At 37.1% G+C, this 23050-nt stretch overlaps 1 protein-coding gene and 1 long non-coding RNA gene across 2 annotated transcripts in view; one reads left to right on the forward strand and one right to left on the reverse strand.

Moving 5' to 3' along the window:
* ANO3 (anoctamin 3) overlaps positions 1-23050 on the forward strand; it is a 473946-nt gene that overhangs the window by 109596 nt on the left and 341300 nt on the right. Inside the window, exon 2 of the mRNA XM_054661268.2 lies at positions 10938-11012. Within this exon, the coding sequence (XP_054517243.1) occupies positions 10938-11012 (75 nt within the window). The remainder of the gene's footprint in view (positions 1-10937; positions 11013-23050) is intronic.
* Positions 6503-21496, reverse strand: LOC107967047 (uncharacterized). Its single transcript, XR_001707217.3, has 4 exons — positions 21260-21496; positions 17396-17486; positions 9989-10035; positions 6503-6723 (listed from the first exon to the last, which is right to left on the reverse strand). It is a non-coding gene; the product is annotated as an uncharacterized LOC107967047 (long non-coding RNA).

Raw genomic sequence — 23050 nt, forward strand, 5'->3', positions numbered from 1 at the left:
GGAGTTGTATTAGCTGAATTTCATTTTAATATCACCTAGCTCATATCTACTCGTTTCCAAACCTAAATCTACTATCATTTTGGGCAATGGAGACAGTGGCAAGACCAAAATCATTTAGGAGATGTACAATAGATGGTGGCAGTGGAGATGGGGAGAAGTCATGGTTAGATTTCGGACATACTTGAAAGTAGATTGAATGAGGGTTGTGAGATAGAAGAGTCAAGATTTTTGGCCCCAAGCTTTTCTCCATCAATTGAAATGACAAAATAATGACTGAATACAGTCTGGGAGCCAAGATCAGAGAGATCATTTGGGAATGTCGAGTTTGGACTTAATTCTTTCAGACCAATGGAAATGTGAAGAAGACATACATGTGTTCTAAAAACCTGGAGTTAGAAAAAGAGATCTGGACTGGAGATGTACGTTTAGGAAGTATCGTTCTACAGAAGATGTATAAAACCACGAGACAGGATGAAATTACCAGGCATAAGAAATAAAGAGAAGAGTCTAAGGTTTGAGGTTCCTGGGGTTTTGCAAAGTTAAAAGGTTAAGAAAGAGAGGAATGACAAAGGAGGCTGAAAAGGAGAGTTAGTGAGGCTGGAGAAGAATCAAGACAGTGTGGTATTCTGAAAGCTAAGTGGGGGGAAGTTTATCAAGGAGGAAAGTGTGATTAATTATATAGCATGCCCCTAATATATCAAAGAAGCTGAAGGTTAAGAATTCACTTTGGTGAAGAAGAGGTCATTGGTAACTTTGACAGTCTTAGTGAAGTGATAAGAGGAAAATAAATAAATACTGTAGAGGACTTTTGAAAAATGAATTAGAAATAGTAAATTTTGGTTCTAACTTTATCTGCTTTTGTGGACTAGTGGAGCAAAAGGCAACAAATAAGTTGAGAAGAAGCCACCAGGAAAACTAGAGTCAAGAGAGATTGCCTTTTTTTTTCCTATTCTTTTTAGGGATTAGAAGACCTATTTGTATAGTGATGATAAATGTCAACTAGAGTGGGGAGGCAGAGACTGGCATGCTTGTATGGTGATGATAATTATCAACTAGAATGGCAAGGGGTGCAGGGACTGGACTTGACTCTGTAGGGAGAGAGCATGTATGGGAAATTATTGGGCTGCTGTCCTGAAGTAGGAGTGAGGGATAGAAACTACTCCATATGTGGAAGAGATGGCCTTTGTTGGAATACAGTTAGTTTATCTAGACGATCAGTCAGGAAGGCAGAATATATGAGCATACAATTGCCAATAAGTGGGTGGGAGCTGTGGAAGTTTTCTTCACATTGCTTCAGTTTTCTCAGTGAAATAGGAAGCAAAATTATCAGCTAAGAGTGAGATATAGGGAGGAGGTGTTGGAAGACAGGGTTTGAAATGAGGGAATAAAGTATGAAGTAGTCTTCTAGGAGAGTGGGAGAATAGCTGGACCTGGGAAACATATTTTGACTGCTGGGCACCATTAAGCCCTCATGTGGGGTTATTATCAGGAATTTGAGGAAGACTAGTCTGTATGCTGGCATGCTTTTTCCTTCATTTATGGTTTAATTGCACAGGTATGAGTATGGAGGAAGTGCGACGCCCATGCAAGCACGCACGCACACACACACAGACACACACACACAGACACACGCATACACAGAGACACCAAACAGACACACACACACACATACACACCTTACTTTTAAAAGCAAGTTGTTTTACATCTTTCCTATGCTATTTTTGTTTTCCTTTTAGCTCCATCTCTCTCTCTCATTTGCTCTCCCTCTCTCTCTCTCTCGACATTTGCCCCCGATTTTATAGCACACACCAACTAAATAACCAAGTATGTAAGAATTGAAAATTATTTTAGAGATCAGTTTCATTCTCCTCATTATAGATGGGGAGACTAAGGACCAGATAAAAAGGATTGGCCCAGATTTTGGCAGTCACATAGGAACAAACTTCTAGAAACTTCCCTTATAGATATGTGTCTGTGGAACAGGTGTATAGAAAAATTATATGCTAATGTTTAGCAGATGCTCAACATAAATTATCTTATATATTCAATAACTCAGTTGAAGCAAAATAACATAACCCTGCATAATATCGCTCATATTCTTGTTAGGATAATGTCACTACTGTTGCCTGGGTACTTCTTTACTTTCTTTCTTTCTTTCTTTCTTTTTTCCTTTGAGGTGGAGTCTCACTCTGTTGCCCAGGCTGAAGTGCAGTGGTGCAATTTCCGCTCACTGCCACCTCTGCCTCCTGGGCTCAAGCGATTCTCCTGCCTCAGCTTCCCAAGTAGTTGGGATTACAGGTGCCCACCACCACTCCCAGCTAATTTTTGTATTTTTAGTAGAGATGGGGTTTCACCATGTTGGCCAGGATGGTCTTGAACTCCTGACCTCGTGATCCACCTGCCTCGGCCTCCCAAAGTGCTGGGATTACAAGTGTAAGCCACCACGCCCAGCCTCTTTACTTTCTTAATTGCCTCTTCATAATGTATTTCATAAACTATGGCAATCCCAGAATGACAGATTGTTACCACTGTCATTGGATTTCTAATTTCAATTTGGAATTTAAAAACCAAATACCTGAATTCTTGTCCTAATTCTGACATTGCCTATTTATAGCCTTGGTTAGGTAATTGAGCTTTCTGAGTCTGTAGTTTCTTAGCTTATTAAATGAGAAAAACTAGACTAGATATGCAGTTAAAATAGTTTTAAAATAGCAGCATAAATGAAACTGAAGTACTTTTATTTAAACAAGGGCTGGTGCATCCAGTTGGCCATTCACTGAACACCTTTGTACTGTTTTAGGTTTCTTTGATGCAGCTACACATAATTCAAGTGCTCCAAGGATTACAATTCCTAAAAGTAGAATGGAGGATCTAATATTTCTTCCAGTTCTGTCATTCTATAAACTCATTATGTTATGTAGGGGAGTGGGGGGATTGAGAGATAGAGAAGGAAGAAGAGAGACAGAGAATGAAAAATGAATGTTAAGTTCAGGCAAAAGATTCTTACATACCTACAGTTGCAAAAACCCTTAAATGTCTTCTATGATAAAATGTTTTATTTCTTCCATCCCTATTGTTACAAAAACCTTCAATTACCTTATAGAACAGACTGTTTTATTCCTGCCCCCATTGATGTCATCTCAAAAGACAAGGAGGCTCAAAGTGAGAGTGAGATAGACCTTTACATTATCAACTCATTTCTAAGCCCCATCACATAGATAGGCCTGCATGTTTTAGAAGAGCATTTATGGTTAAAAATGATAGAAGGTTATTAATATCACAAATTGAAAAGTAGGGGAGAGACTGGTGATTCAGCCCTGCTAAGCTACAAGGTACTAGGCAGAGACTGTGAAGGTAACTGCCAAGATTCAGCCAGTCTTCCAGTCATCATGTGCTGTCTGTCTCATATAATTTCTTATACATAAACTGAATTTTATCTGGTTCTTTGGAGAAGTGAGGAGAATAGCTAATTCATAAAAAGTGGTTAGTGTATGAGAGTTTATTTAAGAAAAATGATGGCCAGGTGCGGTGGCTCACGACTGTAATCCCAGCACTTTGGGAGGCCGAGGCAGGTGGATCACAAGGTCAAGAGATTGAGAATATTCTGGCCAACACGGTGAAACCCCGTCTCTACTAAAAATACAAAAAATAGCTGGGCACGGTGACGCACGCCTGTAATCCCAGTTACTCAGGAGGCTGAGGCAGGAGAATCGCTTGAACCTGGGAGGCGGTGGTTGCAGTGAGGTGAGATGGCGCCACTGCACTTCAGCCTGGCAACAGAGTGAGACTCCGTCTCAAAATAATAATAATAATAAAAAGGAAAAATGACAGAAGTCAAAAGAATGCCTCCGATTATTTCAGTGAATAAACTAAAGGCCTTAAACAAATATTACTTTCAAACTATTTATATATTTACCATTATAGAAAAAATATAAATAACAAAGTACAAATGCAAAAATACTGGGATGTGTTGAAAGTACACAGAGAAAGAAATAACATGCCTTATATCTTATTATTTGAAAATCAGCACTTTTAATATTCTGTAATATACTTTCAGCTTTTGTATGGACATATATATGCGTTTAGAAATTATGATGCTATCATGCAAAAACTATTAGCACCAGTAATATATAAAATTTCCTAGTAACTTAAACCATCAAGCAAAAAACAAATAACCCTATTAATAATGGGCAAAGGAAATGAATAGACATTTTTTAAAAGTAGCCAACAAACATATGAAAAAATCCTCAACATCACTAATCATCAGAGAAATGCAAATCAAAACCACAATGAAATGCCATCTTGCACCAATCAGAATGGTTATAATTAAAAAGTAAAACAATAACAAATGCTAGTGAGGCTTCAGAGAAAAGGGAACACTTATACACTGTTGGTGGAAATGTCAATTAGTTCAGCCACTGTGGAAAACAGTTTGGAGATTTCTCGAAGAACTGAAAACAGAACGACCATTTGACCCAGCTATCCCATTACTGGGCATATAGCCAAAGGAAAATAAATCGTTCTGCCAAAAAGATACATGCAGTTGTATGTTCATCACAGCACTATTGACAATGGAAATGACATGAGATCAACCTAGGTGTCTTTCAATGGTGGACCTGATTTAAAAAAAAATGTGGTATATATACACCATACAGTACTACACAGCCATAAAATGAATGAAATTATGCCCTTCGCAGCAACAAAGATGCACCTGGAGGCCATTATCCTGAGCGAACTAATGCAGGAACAGAAAACCAAGTACTTTATGTTCTCATTTATAAATGGGAGCTAAGTATCAAGTACATATGGACACAAAGATGGAAACAATAGACACTGGGGACTATTAAGAGGGAGACGGAGGAAGGAAGGCATGGACTGAAAAACTGCCTATTGAGTACTATGCTCACTACCTAGCTGATGGGATCATCCATATCCCAAACCTCAGCAGCATGCAATATACCCATGTAACAAACCTACAAATGTACCACTTGAATCTAAAATAAAAGTTGAAATTATTATTGTTATTATTTTATTTATTTTTAGACGGAGTCTCGCACTGTCACCCAGGCTGGAGTGTAGTGGCATGATCTCGGCTCACTGCAAACTCTGCCTCCCAGGTTCAAGTGATTCTCCTGCCTCAGTCTCCCGAGTAGCTGAGACTACAGGTGCCTGCCACCATACCTGGCTAATTTTTGTATTTTTAGTAGAGTAGGGGTTTCACCACTTTGGCTGGTCTTGGTCTCTTGACCTCGTGATCCACCTGCCTCAGCCTCCCAAAGTGCTAGGATTACAGGCGTGAGCCATCGTGCACGGCCAAAATTATTTTTTTAAGTTTCTTGTGATCAAATCTTAAGTAATATCAAATAATATTCACTTTGGCTTTTATAATATGTTGATTGAATGGTATTATATTCTTGTTTTGATTCATTTTCTTCGATTACTACTAAGGATTAATATTTTTCATATGTACATAATTTAATATTTTCATATTTACAATTTTCATTTGAAATAGAGCAAGCTTTTTATTTAGGCTTTTTTCAGTGACTTCAACTTATTACTCTTTAAATAGTATGTTGAGTACCTATAGCAATGGCAAATGTAGATTGTCCTCTACATAATGCTTTAAAAGCATTAAGGATTTATATGTAATATAACTAGGACCTAGTGAGGAGTACTAATTGCCTTTTTACCCACTAAATTCATGTTAAAGTATTTATTATTTAAAGGCCATTTTCTCAAATTGCAAACACTTATTTAACTTTTTTTAAAAATTATCTCCCAAAGACACTGTACACAGGTAACCACAGTTACAGTTTAAGGTATGTATCCCTTCTTATTCTTTCCCATTTATCTAATATAGATAAATAAATACAATAGGGGAGATTGCAAATAAGTCATAGTACAGCCATTTGATAACTTATTTTTTCACTTAAGGATATATAATAATATCTCACCATATCAGTACATATAGAACCACCTCATTTTTTACTAGCTCCATAAGATTGTAAAATTATGTTATACAAGTTTTCTTAGGATTTGTGTTCAATTTTTCAATGTTACACATAGTATGGCAACAAACATCAGTTAATCCATCTTTCTGGCTTTGTGCATGTATACTGATAAGAGAGATTCCCAGAAGTGAGATTACTGAGTTAGAGTGAATATGTATTTTAAGTTTTTAAATTTCTACCAAATTGCTCTCCAACCAAGACTGGTCACTCATGTTATTATCTGCATTATGACTTTGTGAAAGGTCAGGTTGAAAAAGATTTGATAATAAACATATTATTATCCCAGTTAAAGGACTTGAAAACTGCTTTTTTTTAAAAAAAGAAAAGGGTCCAGTTCGATCTTCTCATTTTACAGAGATAGAAATTAAGAAAAAGTGAACTCTTCACAGTTATCCAATTAGGTGTTTATGAATTACTTTTATTCCAAACCGATTCATTAGCTCTCTACAAGGCAAAAAAAAAAAAAAGTAATATTCCACATAAACAACTTTGGTCCTAATAAAGACATTTTATTGTAGGTTGTCTTTCAGCATTGATAATGCATCATTCAATCTGGTTTAGATGTCTTTATTCATTGAGTCAGCGTATGATTACAGGCAACTTTGAAAAGTCTCAGCTTTTCATTCAAACAACTTCTGACATTGGCTGGCCTTCCTTCCCAAAACTCATGCAAGATGACATGTAGCTCCTTTGATGATATTGACACCCAGATCTGTTAACTTATTTAAGGAACTTTAATCGGATTAGCATGGGGTTTTTCCACCGAGACAGAAGAGAGACCTAATGTTTGTCTTATTCATAAATCCTGATAAAAGAGGGTTTTCAGAGGAATAGCAAATTTGATAGGTGATATTCAACAAGTAGTCTGGAGAGACTTTTTCTCAGAAACCAATATTTTAATGAAATATTTCAATTCACTTTTATGTTTCTAAAGATGAACTAGTCTTACATAACTACTTTCAGAGTTCTTCATTAAATTATATTTTTTCATACAAGAGTTGAATCATTTGGCCAGATATAAATCCTGATATGGAAACTAGCATTTTGAAATTGATATAGTTATACCAGTAAACAAGATCCTCAACTGCATTTAGTATGTAGGGCTCGCTCATTATGGAGTTGAAAATATATTTTGTTTCAAATACTCCATTGATAGCTCTTCACTGGTTTATTGGTTTCTCTTTTATGTTCTGCCAACCAGCTGTAGGTGTGGGCTAAGAATTTGTCTTCCTCCCTGCACTTTATTCTTCCTATTCTTCTTAAGACAGAGTCTCGCTTCTCGCTGTCGCCCAGGCTGGAGTGCAGTGGCGTGATCTCGGCTCACTGCAAGCTCCGCCTCCCAGGTTCACGCCATTCTCCTGCCTCAGCCTCCAGAGTAGCTGGGACTACAGGCGCCCGCCACCAAGCCCGGATAATTTTTTTTTTTTTTTTTTTTTTTTTTTTTGTATTTTTGGTAGAGACGGGGTTTCACCGTGTTAGCCAGGATGGTGTCGATCTCCTGACCTAGTGATCAGCCCGCCTCGACCTCCCAAAGTGCTGGGATTATAGGCGTGAGCCACCACTCCCGGCCTATTCTTCCTATTCTTGTCTTTCAAGAACTTAATCCTTATATAGATTCAGCCTTCACCTTTGCATAATATCCCAATCTGTATCTCCTAACCTTACCTCTCTCCAAGGCTCCCGAATGCATGGATAGAATTGTCCCAAACTCAAGGACAGGTATGGTGGTTCACACCTATAATCTCAGCACTTTGGGAGGCTGACCAGCCTGGGCAATATAGGGAGACCTCGTCTCTACAAAAAATAAAAAATTAGCCAGGTGCAGTGGTGTGCACCTGTGGTCCCAGCTACTTGGGAGGCTGAGGTGGGAGGATCACTGAAGCCTTGGAGGTCGAGGCTGCAGTGAGCCCTGATTGTGCCACCACACTCCAGCCTGGATGACAAGAGTGAGATCCTGTCTCTAAAAAAAAAGAAAACATATTTTTTAAAAACCAGAATTGCCCCCAAAATCAGTAGTCTGAAATGGGGCTATCACATCTCATACCAGCATGACCTTCTTCCCTGCATTCCTAACTTTGTCAATGGAAAACATGTGTGAGGTCTCCTAAGTATGAAATATTATGAAATATGATCTCCTTCTATCTCTGTCTCTATTCTTTACTTTCTAGCCAACTGGGTAATTTTGAGGTTTCTTTTGTAATGTTACCCATATATTCTATTTACAATGCCACAACCTTTATTGAAGCTTCAGTCTACTTTTTAAAATTCCCATATAATCTATGGGGCCTTAAACTATGACTTTTTTTTTACAACCTTCTACACATAAATGTTAGATTAATTTTCCCAAAATGTACTTTTAATAAATAGGGTCGGCCGGGTGTGGTGGCTCATGCCTGTAATCCCAGCACTTTGGGAGGCCAAGGCAGGCGGATCACGAGGTCAGGAGTTTGAGACCAGCCTAGCCAACATAGTAAAACCCCGCCTCTACTAAAAATACAAAAATTAGCCAGGCATGGTGGCGCATATCTCTAGTCCCAGCTACTCGGGAAGATGAGGCAGGAGAATCGCTTCAACCCGGGAGGCAGAGGTTGCAGTAAGCTAAGATTGCGTCATTGCACTCCAGCCTGGGCAACAAGAGCAAAACTCTGTCTCAAAATAAATAAGTAAAGGGTCTCTTTTTTAATGTCCTCCAGATGTAGTTAATAATTTAATGAGGGGCTGGGTGCCGTGGCTCACGCCTGTAATCCCAGCACTTTGGGAGGCTGAGGCAGGCCAATCACCTGAGGTCAGGAGTTCGAGACCAGCCTGGCCAATATGGTGAAATGTCTCTACTAAAAATTTAAATGTCTCTACTAAAACTGCAAAAATTAGCCAGACATGGTGGCACATGCCTGTAGTCCCAGCTACTCAGGAGGCTGAGGTAGGAGAATCACTTGAATCCAGGAGGTGGAGGTCACAGTGAGCAGAGATGGCATCACTGCACGGTAGCCTAGGCAACAAGAGCGAAACTCCGTCTCTAAATAATAATAATAATAATAATAATAATTTAATGAAAAAGACAAAATTATTTAGTTTTGTTCACCATCACGTGATTGCATTGCACTACGTGTTTTCAGCTTTCTTATAATTATGACTTTTCTGCATCTGCCTAGGGTTCTGTAAACAGGCTTCTCTAACCCCATTTTCCTCTCCTTCATCTCACAAAGTCTTTGCCTATTCTGATTTTACACTTCACTCATTATTTCTCACACCTGAAGTTACCTTGTAATTTCCTTGGTCTACCCAAATCCTTCTACTTTTGGAGTTCAGCTTGCTTTCCATCTTCAACTGAAGATATTTAGTTCAAATTTATTATGGCTTTTCTGAACATCTGGTCTTAGTCTCCTCAAAATCATTTTATCTGTTTTATCTTGTTGATGGCACAATTGGCAAATCTAAATATCTTTCCGCAAAGACACAAAAGTGTTAGACAAGAAAAAACAATGAAGAGACCTGGATTCAAGTTTTCTCTCTGTGACTTCCAAGCTGCACATCTCCTAATAATTCCCTTACACATACTGGGTCTCAGTTTGCTTATCTGTGAAATAAGGATTGGATTAGATAGTCCTCAAGGTTCCTTTCAGTTTACATTCCATAAACTGATATTTAAGGGGATTTCATACAATTTAGTATAGAATGCACTCAACCACTATAAAATACACTCTACTATTATAAATGAAGTAGACTGCACATCATTATTCATTTATCTGGCAAGCAAGTTTATACTCTTATAAAAGTATTTAAGCAGATATTTTACAGAATTTTTTTCTGTTATTACATAAAACTAATTTTATTTAATTGGCAGGCTACTTAAAAAGTGAGGTTAAATATATCATGTATCAATTGAATAAGCTTAGGCAACTTATATTAAAATGAAAACAAAACCTTGTTAAATACAAGGTACTTTGTCAAACATTTGGGAACAGGGAAAAGGATACAGAAATGAATTCAAAGATATGGTATCCACCGTTAAGGAACTGATTGTCTAATGAGGGAGGCAGAGAAATAAAGGAATTACTACATTTGTGGGCAGAAAAAGTTGTTGATTGCTACCACTTGCTGAATACTTACTATGAACCAGGATCTATCCCAGGGATTTAACATGCACAAAAGCTAAACAGCCTATGCACATTTTTATTTTTACAGCATTTCAAGGTAGTTCTTATTATTATTTCTATTTTGCAGGAGAAAGAAAAACTGAGATCAGAGTTTTTAATCTCCCTAAGTTCATATAGTTAGAGTGATGGGAATGTAGTCTCCACTACATTTTACTAGGTAACATTTCAGGATTGCATACATTTCCATAGAAAGGCTTTTTTAATAGGAATGATTGTTCCTAAGTGGAGGTGTCACTTAAAAAGTTGTCTTTCTAAGAGTTGAATCATAAGAGTAGACTTTCCATTGACTTGTTAGATAAAGAAGGCATTCTAGACACAGACAACAGGCTGAGCAGAGGTTAGAAAGGATAGGTTATGCTCAATAATTCCGGTGATTTAGCATGCCTACGAAAAAGATCAGAGTGAGCAAAGGAAAAGGTACAGCCTCCGAGTTTGGGGGTGCAGAATATTAGAAGAGTGTGTTACCCACCCTAGGAAAATGTAATTGGAAAATCTGTCCATTCTAAGCTGTTTCAAAGATGACAGCTAAATCAGCTTGCATAACAGTGAATAGAACCTACCCACCTGCTTAGTTTCTAATGCAATTTACTGAAAATTGTATCTTCCTACACACTTCTTCAGAACTAATTTGGCCTATATCAGATAGTAGTTCTACTGCAGCTATTGTCAACATGAAAAGCTCTTCTTTTCCATGATAATTTTCTACTCTTTTTCTGGTCTACTGAGTTTCTGAGCAATTTTTATTTTTCTCTTTTGTTCTCTCTCACAGGCCTGCAAAAGTTGTGCTTTTCTCATCGTGGGCTTGAGAAGAGTGTGTGGGCTGCCAAAGGCAAATATAATGAAGGTGAGTCTTGGGGATGGTGTTTCAAGAGCTCCCACCAACTCTGTTCTTCAATATAATGTGGTAGCAATTCCAGAGTCTTTACGGGGGGGTGAAAATTTAACGCAAATTTAGTCTCATGTTAATAATTACCATATGTGACATTTAGCTCATCATGCACTTTGCAAAGCATATTCACATATGTAATTTATTTTTATCCTAAGCTTCTAATAAAAACGCATTTACTTATAAATGTCTCATACAAGAGCTCACATACAAAAACATTTGCACCATTTAAGAAAGTATTTACCTTCCAAAATAACTGTGCAATCTCAGTAAGCATTAATAAATTAATCAGCAAAAGGCCCTACACAAATCATTTGATATACACATACTTACATTACATACTTTTTAAAAAGGTAATGTAGATTTTATATGATAATCATTTATATATATGCACAGATAGCTACATATATAAAATAGCAAACAGCCATAAAATCCCTGAATAGTTAGCAATAAACCATCCTATAATAGATGAAATCAGATAAATGCAAAATGTACTTAGTAGTCAACTTCTTTTTGAGTCCCACTTTTCAAGAGACAGAGCAATTCTATTGGTTAACCAATTAATTGGTTATTGGTTAACTGAGTTAATCAATTACATTATCAGGGTTAGACGGAGAATAGATCATTCAGAAGGTAGCTATTCACATGAGAAAACATAAAATAGAGAGTTAAACATTGGCCATACTTGCAGGAGAATTTTTTCATAGAAGAGTTTACTTTAGTCCAAGAGTTCCTTCTGCCTGAACACCAAATTGAGAGGTGTACATTGGACTACCATAGCCTAATGCTATTAACTTTTTAAATCATATGACTGACTCGCCTTGCCTTGATTCTGGCATAAATCTCTGGTTTCACTGTTTTCTAGTCTGCACCCATGTGTGTGTCGTGTGAATATGTGTGTTTTGGAAATGTATGTGCTACATAGACACTATAACTGCCAGTCCCCACAGCAGTACTATTTTTCATGACATAAGAATAATTTTATTAGTATTATATTGGTATTATAGTATATTCTGTGAACTTGTTTACCATGAGTCTACCTTAGGAAAAGCTTCTGCTTCCTTCTGCCAAAGTCAGATTTCGGAGACGGTAACTGAAGATCAATCTCTCACCATACGCACAGTAAAAGCCACTTGGGATGCCTCCAAGCAACTGGTAAACCAGATTTTCTCTGGCATAAACTTTGCTATTATTTTTTTTCTTTACTATTTTATCCCTCATTGCTTTGCCTCTAAATGGCCTTCTCATATTAAATAATACGTACAGGTCATTATCAGAAGTTTCTTCATACTCAAAGAAAGGTGGTTTACGGAATGGAAATTAGAAAGGAGAAATGGGGAATCAATGAAGTGAGTAAAAACAGATTCTGGAATAACATTAAGGACAATGAGAATATTCAAAGAAATTGGTATTTATGAAATTATTCTTATGTGTCAGGTACTGTATTTGGTTCATTGACTAAGTCTATTGTGTGGATTTATTGACTCTTCCCAACAACTCTATGAGGCCAGTGCTACTACTAGGATTAGATGAATGAGGACTAGACATGTGAAGTAACGAGTAACTAGTGTTCTAGCTGCTTCTGCCCTCACGAAGGCCTGACCGGGACTTGAACCCACATCTGTCTCCTGAAGAGACAGAGCTCTTCATGATTCACAGATATTGGCATAAGCCTTGAAACTAGTGAAATATAAAATTCCCATTGACTATGAAATTTAGGATTAGAATTGTTAGAAAGCAGTATTTTTATGTTGTCTCCAGACCTGCCCTAGAAAACGTATACTCACATGATAGGTCACCCAACTTCTGTGTGTAGGTGAAGATATTACTAAAGAGGAGAAGGATAAGTTGCTAGGCAGCTCTAAGTTGACTTTTCAAAAACAATTCACAGTTTTACAGAGGTCCTTAGTTTTATTGAAAGCCCATGACTGCTGTGTACAGTAGAGCACCAATTATCTCCTGAACAGACACTTCTCAAAACAAGACATTTATGCAGCCATATGTCTGATATGTCTTTCTGTCTTAATTTAAGCCAAATTTTTAACTGTGGGGAGATTCATGTGAGTTTTCTAGGGAATTGATCCATATTTCCCTCTTAACTGATTAAAAGCCTTCTCTTGTTTTTTTAAAAACTTTTTATTATACTTTAAGTTCTAGGGTACATGTGCACAATGTGCAGGTTTGTTAAATACGTACACATGTGCCATGTTGGTGTGCTGCACCCATTAACTGGTCATTTACATTAGGTATATCTCCTAATTCTATCCCTCCCCTCTCCCCCAACCCCACAACAGGCCCCGGTGTGTGATGTTCCCCACCCGGTGTCCAAGTATTCTCACAATTCCCACCTACGAGTGAGAGCATGCAGTGTTTGGTTTTCTGTCCTTGTGATAGTTTGCTCAGAATGATGGTTTCCAGTTTCATCCATGTCCCTACAAAGGACATGAACTCATCCTTTTTTATGGCTGCATAGTATTCCATGGTGTATATGTGCCACATTTTCTTAATCCAGTCTATCATTGATGGACATTTGGGTTGGTTCCAAGTCTTTGCTATTGTGAATAGTGCTGAAATAAACATGCGTTTGCATGTGTCTTTATAGCAGCATGATTTGTAATCCTTTGGGTATATACCCAGTAATGGGATGGCTGGGTCAAATGATATTTCTAGTTCTGGATCCTTGAGGAATTGCCACATTGTCTTCCACAATGGTTGAACTAGTTTACAGTCCCACCAATAGTGTAAAAGTGTTCCTATTTCTCCACATCCTCTCCAGCACCTGTTGTTTCCTGACTTTTTAATGATCACCATTCTAACTGGTGTGAGATGGTATCTCATTATGGTTTTGATTTGCATTTCTCTGATGGTCAGTGATGATGAGCATTTTTTCATGTGTCTGTTGGCTGCATAAATGTCTTGTTTTGAGAAGTGTCTGTTCATATCATTCACCCACTTTTTGATGGGGTTGATTTTTTCTTGTAAATTTGTTTAAGTTATTTGTAGATTCTGGATATTAGCCCTTTGTCAGATAGGTAGATTGTAAAAATTTTCTCCCATTCTGTAGTTTGCCTGTTCACTCTGATGGTAGTTTCTTTTGCTGTGCAGAAGCTCTTTAGTTTAATTAGATCCCATTTGTCAATTTTGAAAGGCTTCTCTTCTTTTAGCACAGATCTTATTTTCACGAACATGGTAAATAATTAAATATCATGTAAATATACTATTCCATCATTTGCTTTGGAAATTCTGTTTAAATGAATTCCAAATTCTTCAGAGAGAGTGTACTTTAATCTTTATTGTTTCAAATCAGTTGTTCCTATTGCTGTTTTGTTCTTATAATGCAACCTAGAAAGATCCAATCTTTGCACAAGTCATTTTATTCCTTGGATAAAAGGTGAGTACCTAGCATATCGATGCAAAATATATTTTGTACCTAGCATATCAGTACAAAATATGTTCAATAGAGTGTCTTCTTTTCTTAGGACATGTGTCCATTCATTTATTCATTTATTGCACCATTGTTGTGAATCTTTTTTGTAACAGACACTGAGCAAAGTGTGAGAGTACATGAAAAGGCTCTGAAAAGAACATTGGATTCAAAATTAGAAGAATCAATATTAAATTAGGTGCAGTAATGTAATTTCTTAGAGTCTCTTAATTTTTATTAGAAAAATACAGGTGATAGGCCAGGCATGGTGGCTCACGCCTCTAATCCCAGCACTTTGGGAGGCTGAGGCAGGTGGATCATGAGGTCAAGAGCTCGAGACCATCCTGGCCAACATGGTGAAACCCTGTATCTACTAAAAATACAAAAAAATTAGCTGGGCGTGGTGGTGCGTGCCTATAGTCCCTGCTACTTGGGAGGCGGAGGCAGGAAAATTGCTTGAATCCAGGAGGCAGTGGTTGCAGTGAGCTGAGATCATGCCATTGCACTCCAGCCTGGTGATGAAGCAAGACTGTGTCTCAAAAAAAATAAAAAAAGAAAGAAAGAAAATTACAGGTGATAATACATAGGTCACAAACGTAGATTATGTGTAAGTACTGGAAGAGTTACTTAATTAGAAAACAATTTGTTAAATGCTATGTAAATGTATGCTTTTTGTGATTACATTATAACAAAAAGTCTTAATATTTAAATGAAATTAAATATTATAATATAATATAATAAAAAGAGAGTACCTAAAAAAGAAAGAGATAGAGACAGAAGTGAGCATGACTGCCAGGGTTTTTCTCAACATGAAAAGTTAAGTAGAAGAAAAATGCATAAGTGCTTATAATAAAAGGCAATACATGTTTGTCCCTAGAGAGGAATACAGTGTTGTGGGCCCACAATGGAGAGAGAGTTTAATTTCAATGTGGCAAATTCAGTAAGGCCTTATCAAGAGAGTAGCCTTTATACCAGGCCTTGAAATGGAAATTGCTCGCTAGCATGCCATGTTTTCCGTCTTATAAGACAGCTGAGAAGAGGGGTTATAGAGCTATTACTGCACGGCAATCATCTTCCTGGACTTTTGAGTCAGATTATCTGCATACAAATCTTAGTTATGCATTTTCCAGCTGCATGATTTTACATATGTTACTTAATTCAACTGTTTCCCAATTTCCTCATTTATAAATTTGTGAAAACATTACTGATCTTATAAAGATAGTATTAGGATTGAGATAAGTGCTTAGCATACTAAAAATCTCATTAAATATTAGTTGCTGTTATTCTACTCATTACTGCTTTTTCATTGTAAATGGGGTAATATACAAAATTCCTGTGGCCAAAATTGGATTGGCGAGGATGCTGTGGAGAGATGTGAGGCAGTGCCCTATGATTATAAGTGAGAAAGGCAAGTCAGCCAACCTTCCCCTCCTTCTTTTTCTTTCTTTGTCTTCTTCTGTATATTAGTTTCTAGAACTAAGTTTGTCTGGAGCCTCTTGCTGTCATCCCACTCTGTTGGGCAAAGATGTTGGTCCTTTCTCTCTTTGAGACCCCAGGGTCTCAGGGCTCAGGAAACATAATAAATATGTGAAATAATGATAAATTGATCCAAGTCATATTAGTAATGACTTAATAGGTTTTTCTCTTATCTCTATTTTCAACAAGAGGTGTTCAGTAAATGTGAGTCAAAGAAGCAAGATATAAAGACTTTATCTGGGTAATCTAATCAACCTCCCAAACTGAGAATCATGCTCCATTAATATAGACCCTTCTCCATCATCATCAAGCCATTCAGCATTGTATAGTTATGTGTAGTTGATAAGTTATATTGTTATTGCTGGGTTTAATCCCAATAGTTTTATGAGTAAATATTATTGTTTTTATTTTACATCTAATATTTTCTTTCCAGAAATCCTAGGTAGGTCTATATTACGTATATTCTCAGAAAAAAAAAACAGCTGTAGATGATTACATCTATGTATGGCATTCAGATGAAGAGCAATTCATCTTGTTTTCTATCAGTCCAAAAATATCTGTGTATTACCTATTATTTCCTATCTAATTAGCAGTCCATAAAAATCCACTTCGGGTGAGCAGCTCAGAGTCCATCCTCTTTTTCTAGACTCCAGTGATTTCCCCTCAATTTTCCTCAGTTTTTCTAATCTTCTGCTCTCCATCTTGTTTCTGGCAGCACTCTGAAAGTCTCTGCTGCAAGTTGCTGGGGGGAGATTTAGCTGAAGCTTAGAATATCTAATGCTTTCAGGGTCTAGGCAGAACATGTGGGTGAATTAGGCAGGCAGTCCATGCTATCTCTTGGGGAAGAATAAATATAATTAACCCTCAACTTTAGGAGAAGTATAATGAACTAGAGATAAAATTAGAAAGAATTGACTGTTCAGTTCTACTTGATCACTGACAAGTGGGAATAAAGTTTCACTTTTAAGAGAGATTCTCTTTTTTTTTTCAAGAGAAATTGCAAATCTGGACCTATCTATCTATCTGTCTGTCTATCTATCTATCTATCTATCTATCTATCTATCTACCTACCTATCTACCTACCTACCTAGCTATCTCACTTTAGAATATTGGAGATGCTTTTGAATCCTTTAAATAAATATTCTGTAGACCAAATAAGACAACCCAAAAGCCAGATTTGTCTCATGTTCATCAACTTAAAACCACTGCCTTATAACCTTAAAATGTTTGATAGAGGGAAAGATAAACAAAACATAGCCCTATTAATATTGACTCTACCTCATAGAGTAATTAATTAATTATGCCAATTATGTCTCCACTCTTTTACTAAAGACCTATCCTCTCCACTGGGGTTGAGGGTGAGAACAGAAGGGGTAAATAGGAAATAGAATTATCTCCTACTACACACAAATGAGGTATGTGTTTGTGGCTGCATATTTACCCTAGATGTGGTCTGCATAGTTCCCAGTTATTGCGGGATCTGGCCAGCAGCCCTTAATGCAACGGGGCTCTTTCTTTGTTCCCAGGCAGATCTGCGGGTCGAGAAATAAAAGACACACACAAGATAGTGAAAGCTGGGTCCAGGGGGGTCACCGCCTTCTGGTCCTGCGATGCCACCAATGTACTGGATATACCAGCATTTATTAAGTTTAGTGAGGGCAGGGGTAGGTTAGTGACGGATTTAGGGTCATTTGATTATGAGGTGAGATGGTCCCATGGGATGAAGTAATTCTTTAACTTATCATCGGTATGCAGAAGTACAGTATACAGAGATAAGAATTTACAATATAGTGTGTGTGTCAGCAATTTCTAACAGAGCCTTAAAACAGAAACACAGTCTATCCATAAGCTATTTTTAGTAAGACACTAATTAGTAGTAATAATTGCAGCAAAAGCTGGTTGCAAACAATCAATAGAAGCAGGAAGTGAAACTAGACAACCGGTTAGACCACAAATTCTCAGAAGGGAGTATGTCTTAACCCTAAAGAGACCTACAAGAGCCGTGGCAAGATAAGTGTGTTTATAGCCCTATCTTATCCATATGAACAGGTGCCCCCTCATGTGTCCGTTTATAGAATCTCCACAAGGGTCGCATTCCATCCCCAGAGCTATGAACATCTGCTTTTCTGGGATAGGAATCTTGGTGATGTGAAACCTCCCTGACTGCATGTCCGTTCATAGGCTCTCTGCAGGGGGAAGCACATCACGCACTGTTGGCTCATTCTGGCAGCGCAACCTTGCATTGTCTTTACACAATCCTACATGCAACTTTGTATTTACAATAATCAGGAGCATTTCATCTTTTATTCCATAGCAATAGTTTCAGGGGGTCCCCCTACACCTAGTTGGCCAGAGACAATCCTTATTTATGCCTGTGGTCGCATTCAGTGTAATAACTAATAGCAATCCCTTTCATGTTCAAAGGTATGCCTGTTAGGAAAATAAATTATAAGGTAACACTAGTTCTGGGTAGCACAACTGTCTTAGCTAGTCTCAGTGTGAAATAACATGGATGCAGAGGGACAGGTAAAAAATTGCTAGGTGCTATATGAGATAAGTTGTTACAGAGTTCAGACTCAAGGTCAGGTTCACCTACTCAGAATGCTTCCTACAATCCAGGCTGTTTTGAAATGTATATTAAGAGCTGGCAGAAACTATCATCAGAGTGAGCAGGCAACCTACAGAATGGGAGAAAATTTTTGCAATCTATCCATCTGACAAAGGGCTAATATCCAGGATCTACAAGGAACTTAAATAAATTTACAAGAAAAAAAAAAAACCCCATCAAAAAGTCGGCAAAGGATATGAACAGACACTTCTCAAAAGAAGACATTTATGTGGCCAACAAACATGAAAAAAGCTCATCATCACTGGTCATTACAGAAACGCAAATCAAAACCACAATGAGGTACCATCTCATGCCAGTCAGAATGGTGATCATTAAACAGTCAGGAAACAACAGATGCTGGAGAGGATGTGGAGAAAGAGGAATGCTTTTACACTGTTGGTAGGGGTTTAAATTAGTTCAACCATTGTGGAAGACAGTGTGGAGATTCCTCAAGGATCTAGAACCAGAAATACCATTTGACCCAGCAATCCCATTACTGGGTATATACCCAAAGGATTATAAATCATGTGACTATAAAGACACATGCACACGTATGTTTATTGCAGCACTGTTCACAATAGCAAAGACTTGGAACCAACCCAAATGCCCATCAATGATAGACTGCATAAAGAAAATGTGGCAGATATACACCATTGAATACTATGCATCCATAAAAAAGGATGAGTTCATGTCCTTTGCAGGCACATGGATGAAGCTGGAAACCATCATTCTCAGCAAACTAACACAAGAACAGAAAACCAAACACCACATGTTCTCACTCATAAGTGGGAGTTGAACAATGAGAACACATGGACACAGGGAGGGGAACATCACACACCAGGGCCTGTCAGGGAGTTGGGGGCTAGGGGAGGGATAGCATTAGGAGAAATACCTAATGTAGATGACAGGTTGATGGGTGCCGCAAACCACCGCAGCATGTGTATAACTATGTAACAAACCTGCATGTTCTGCACATGTACCCCAGAACTTAAAGTATAATTAAAAATGTATATTAAGCCTCAGAGTCCTATTTTACAGATATTAGAACCAAGGCTGAGAGAAATACAATGTACTCAGGCACATTCCATAGCAATTAACAGAATGAAATTTTAACTAAGGTCTTCTGAGGTCATGGCTGCATACTTTCTCAGCTGCATCCATGTTTGGAAACCAGACTAAGCATTATGCTGTATAGAACAATCACCATCCGAAAGGAACAATTTGGTGATGCATCTGTTAAAAGAAATAGAAACTTAGAATAGGACTAATCAGTAGGGAGACACGACTGACAGCATAAAAGAATCAGAGAACAATTCGTGGTTCTATATAATTAAGTGCTAAATTATTTAGTAAGGATAAAGAAGTTTGGAAGAGACTTTGTGTGGGCTGGTGTATTCAGAGGAGAGATGACACATCAACTGGTCCTTGGAGAACTTGTATGATGTGCATCAGGTGGAGAACGTTCCAAAAAGAGGAAACAAAAGGAGGTATTTTGGATTATTTTTATGAGGCACATCTAGGAATATATTTTGACCCAAGTTGAGGGTTCCTACTGAGGAATATGGATAAATCTGGTGGATAAATTATGTTGGGCTAAATATATAAGAATTTGTTTTAATGTTTAGTTTTGTTTTACCCATACATATACATAATTTTACACAAGTGTGTATATGTGGCAATACATCTTCTTTTGAATATATAGTTGTTTTCTTCCCCTAGCCCTTTGTATTTTTTTCTGAGACAGGGTCTTACTCTGTTGCCCAGGCTGGAGTGGAATGTCAGGGCCACGGCTCACTGTAGCCTCAAGCTCCCAGGCTCACATGACCCTCCCACCTCAGCCTCCAACGTAGCTGGAACTACAGGTGTGTGCCACTACTTCCAGATAACATTATTATTATTATTATTATTATTATTATCATTATTATTATTTTGTAGAGACAGGGTCTTTCTATGATGCCAGGGATAGTCTGGAACTTCTGGACTCAAGTGATCCTCCCACCTCAGCCTCCCAAAGTGCTAGGATTATAGGCATGAGCCACTGTGCCTGGCTTTTTCCCTTTTTTGACTCCCCTTTTTCCCTCTCTTCTTCCATCCTCCCATCTTAACCTGCCCACCCAAGTTAATAACCTAGTATGTAACTTTCTATATGTTTTCTACCTCCTCAAATAATTGGATAGACTTCATGGTAGGATAAACCATCATTAACTATATTGTTGGGTATTAATTTTGTCTCCATTGTTTTGCTGCCAAGAAAAATGACTCAGTAAACACCTTGACATACAGGTCATTACTTATGGCTGCTTTGTTTGTATGGCATAGACATCCAGGAGATGGATTATTGGTTAACATTGTCTCTAACACTTTATAGTGCCAAATCAATGTATGATAAAATGCCTTTGTTAACATATCCTATAAAAATAGGTATCATGGCTCCTTTTCATTTTGGCTAATGAGAAAAGCTTTTAAAGATACCTTGTTATTTTAACTTATATTTCTATGACTTCCAGAGAAAAACATTTTACCACCTTATTTATTTATTTTTTATTAGAATTTGACAATGTTTTTAAAACACTTTATTTTTTTAAAAATATTTCTTTCTATTTTATTTTCATCAGTCAATGTACAATCAAGGCAGCAGAATAATAACTATTTTAAGTATTGTAGAAGAAGGTCTTTATTTTAGGACTAAGAACTTACCCAGTTGTAAGATTTGTGAGACAATGAGAATCCAAAAGAGAAAGCAGGAGGATCAGAGAAATGTCACGAACCAGCCCTTCTGAAACACTGGTGTGGCAGACAAATCAGAGCTTCCAGTGAATCTGGAGTGAGTGAGATTATGATGCAATGCTGATGGGGCAGCCTATGGACAAGCTATTGCCTCTCTACCTCCTGCTGGGCTGGAGTTCCTATAGAGAAAAAGAGCTGGACACAGTGCTGGAAAGAACAAGTTCTAACTAGAATCTATCTTCCTCTCTCATGTTATTAGTATTATTCTCTAATTACTCCTAAACAAAATGACCTTCAGAGTATAACGTCTGCTGCATCCCTTCAGCTTCCCAAGTCTTGCGCAAATTCTCTTTTGATTAGCTTTAACCTGAAACCACAAAGGGAAGGAGATTCTGGAGAACATAGTTAGAGTTTAGCAAAGTTGACACAGAGCAGATATGACAAAACACACAACCAATTTTCATAAATGTCCACAAACTACAAAGATGTTGTATGCTCTTAAAAACTTCTGTTAAATGAACAGAATGTAGAAAGTAATCTAGATCTTCGTTTACTTTTTACTATACTCTATTTAAAAATTTAGATGTATATATTGTTTCCTATTGTATTTGCAATTTATTAATTTCTTGGTTGTCTAATAGTTTACTTTTATATTAAATGCTGTATGGTTTGGTGCATAAAATATATGATGTTATATCTTATTTATAAATTACACTCCTACCTTTACATAATGTTTCTGTTTAACATTTTAGTTCTTCTAATGTAAAATTTTACCTTGATTAATATTAATATTACCATTTCTGATTACTGTTTTGTTTGCATTTACCTGGAATCACTTTGACCACTGCTTTATTATCTTGCCTTAAATATTTTTATTTCTACCAATGTACATATCTTGATTTAATCTAATTTAGCTCTCTGTATTTTAGTAGAATACAATGCATCTGTTTATATTTTGAGTAGTGGCTGATATGCTTGGCTGGATTCATTCCATCTTGCTTTGCACTTTTTACTTCTTTCTCATTGATGACCACATGTTTTCCTTTTCCTTATTGTTCCTGGCCTGGTTTAATCAAGATGCAATATATTTCATTTGTTTTCTCCTTGGACAATGTACTGTTTTCTCATTTATTACATATTACTTTTATTTTCTTTGTTCTCATAATCAAATAATTTAAATAAAACTATTTTGTCATCAAGATGCATGCTTCTATTTCCCTCCTACTTGATCCCTCCCCAATAAAAGGAAATCTTAAGAGTATTTTAACTTTTTACTTTTTCTTTCTTATCCCTCATCCCCTTGATAGACTTCCGTAACATTTTTACATCCCCTACTCCCAACCACCTGGATTTGCTGAGAGAATTGACAACAAACTAGAATTTATTTAACAGTGTTCCTTTTCTTTTCAGTATCTTTTTTGGCTCTTATATTAAGTTCCCCTGGAAAGTGTATTATTATTCCCTTGCACTTAGATAAATAAATAGATACAATTTTGATATTAGTATATTTTACTTATAAATCTTGGAGTCTGTCTTCTGATTTGTTTTTTGACTAGATTTTTTTCTAATCTATTTTAATAAAACAAGTTCTATAAGCTATATATTCCTCAAATTATTACAAATTCTCAAATGTCTTCCTACACTCAAGAATAAATTATGTCTCGTCTGGCCATGTGATTCTGGGATGTAGTCATCTTTTATCAGCAATCTGAAGAAGCTATTCTAGCTTCCAGCATGGCAAATAAGAAGTCTGATGTCAAT

Source organism: Pan troglodytes, chromosome 9, assembly GCF_028858775.2.
Source record: "Pan troglodytes isolate AG18354 chromosome 9, NHGRI_mPanTro3-v2.0_pri, whole genome shotgun sequence".
Lineage (NCBI taxonomy): Eukaryota > Metazoa > Chordata > Mammalia > Primates > Hominidae > Pan > Pan troglodytes.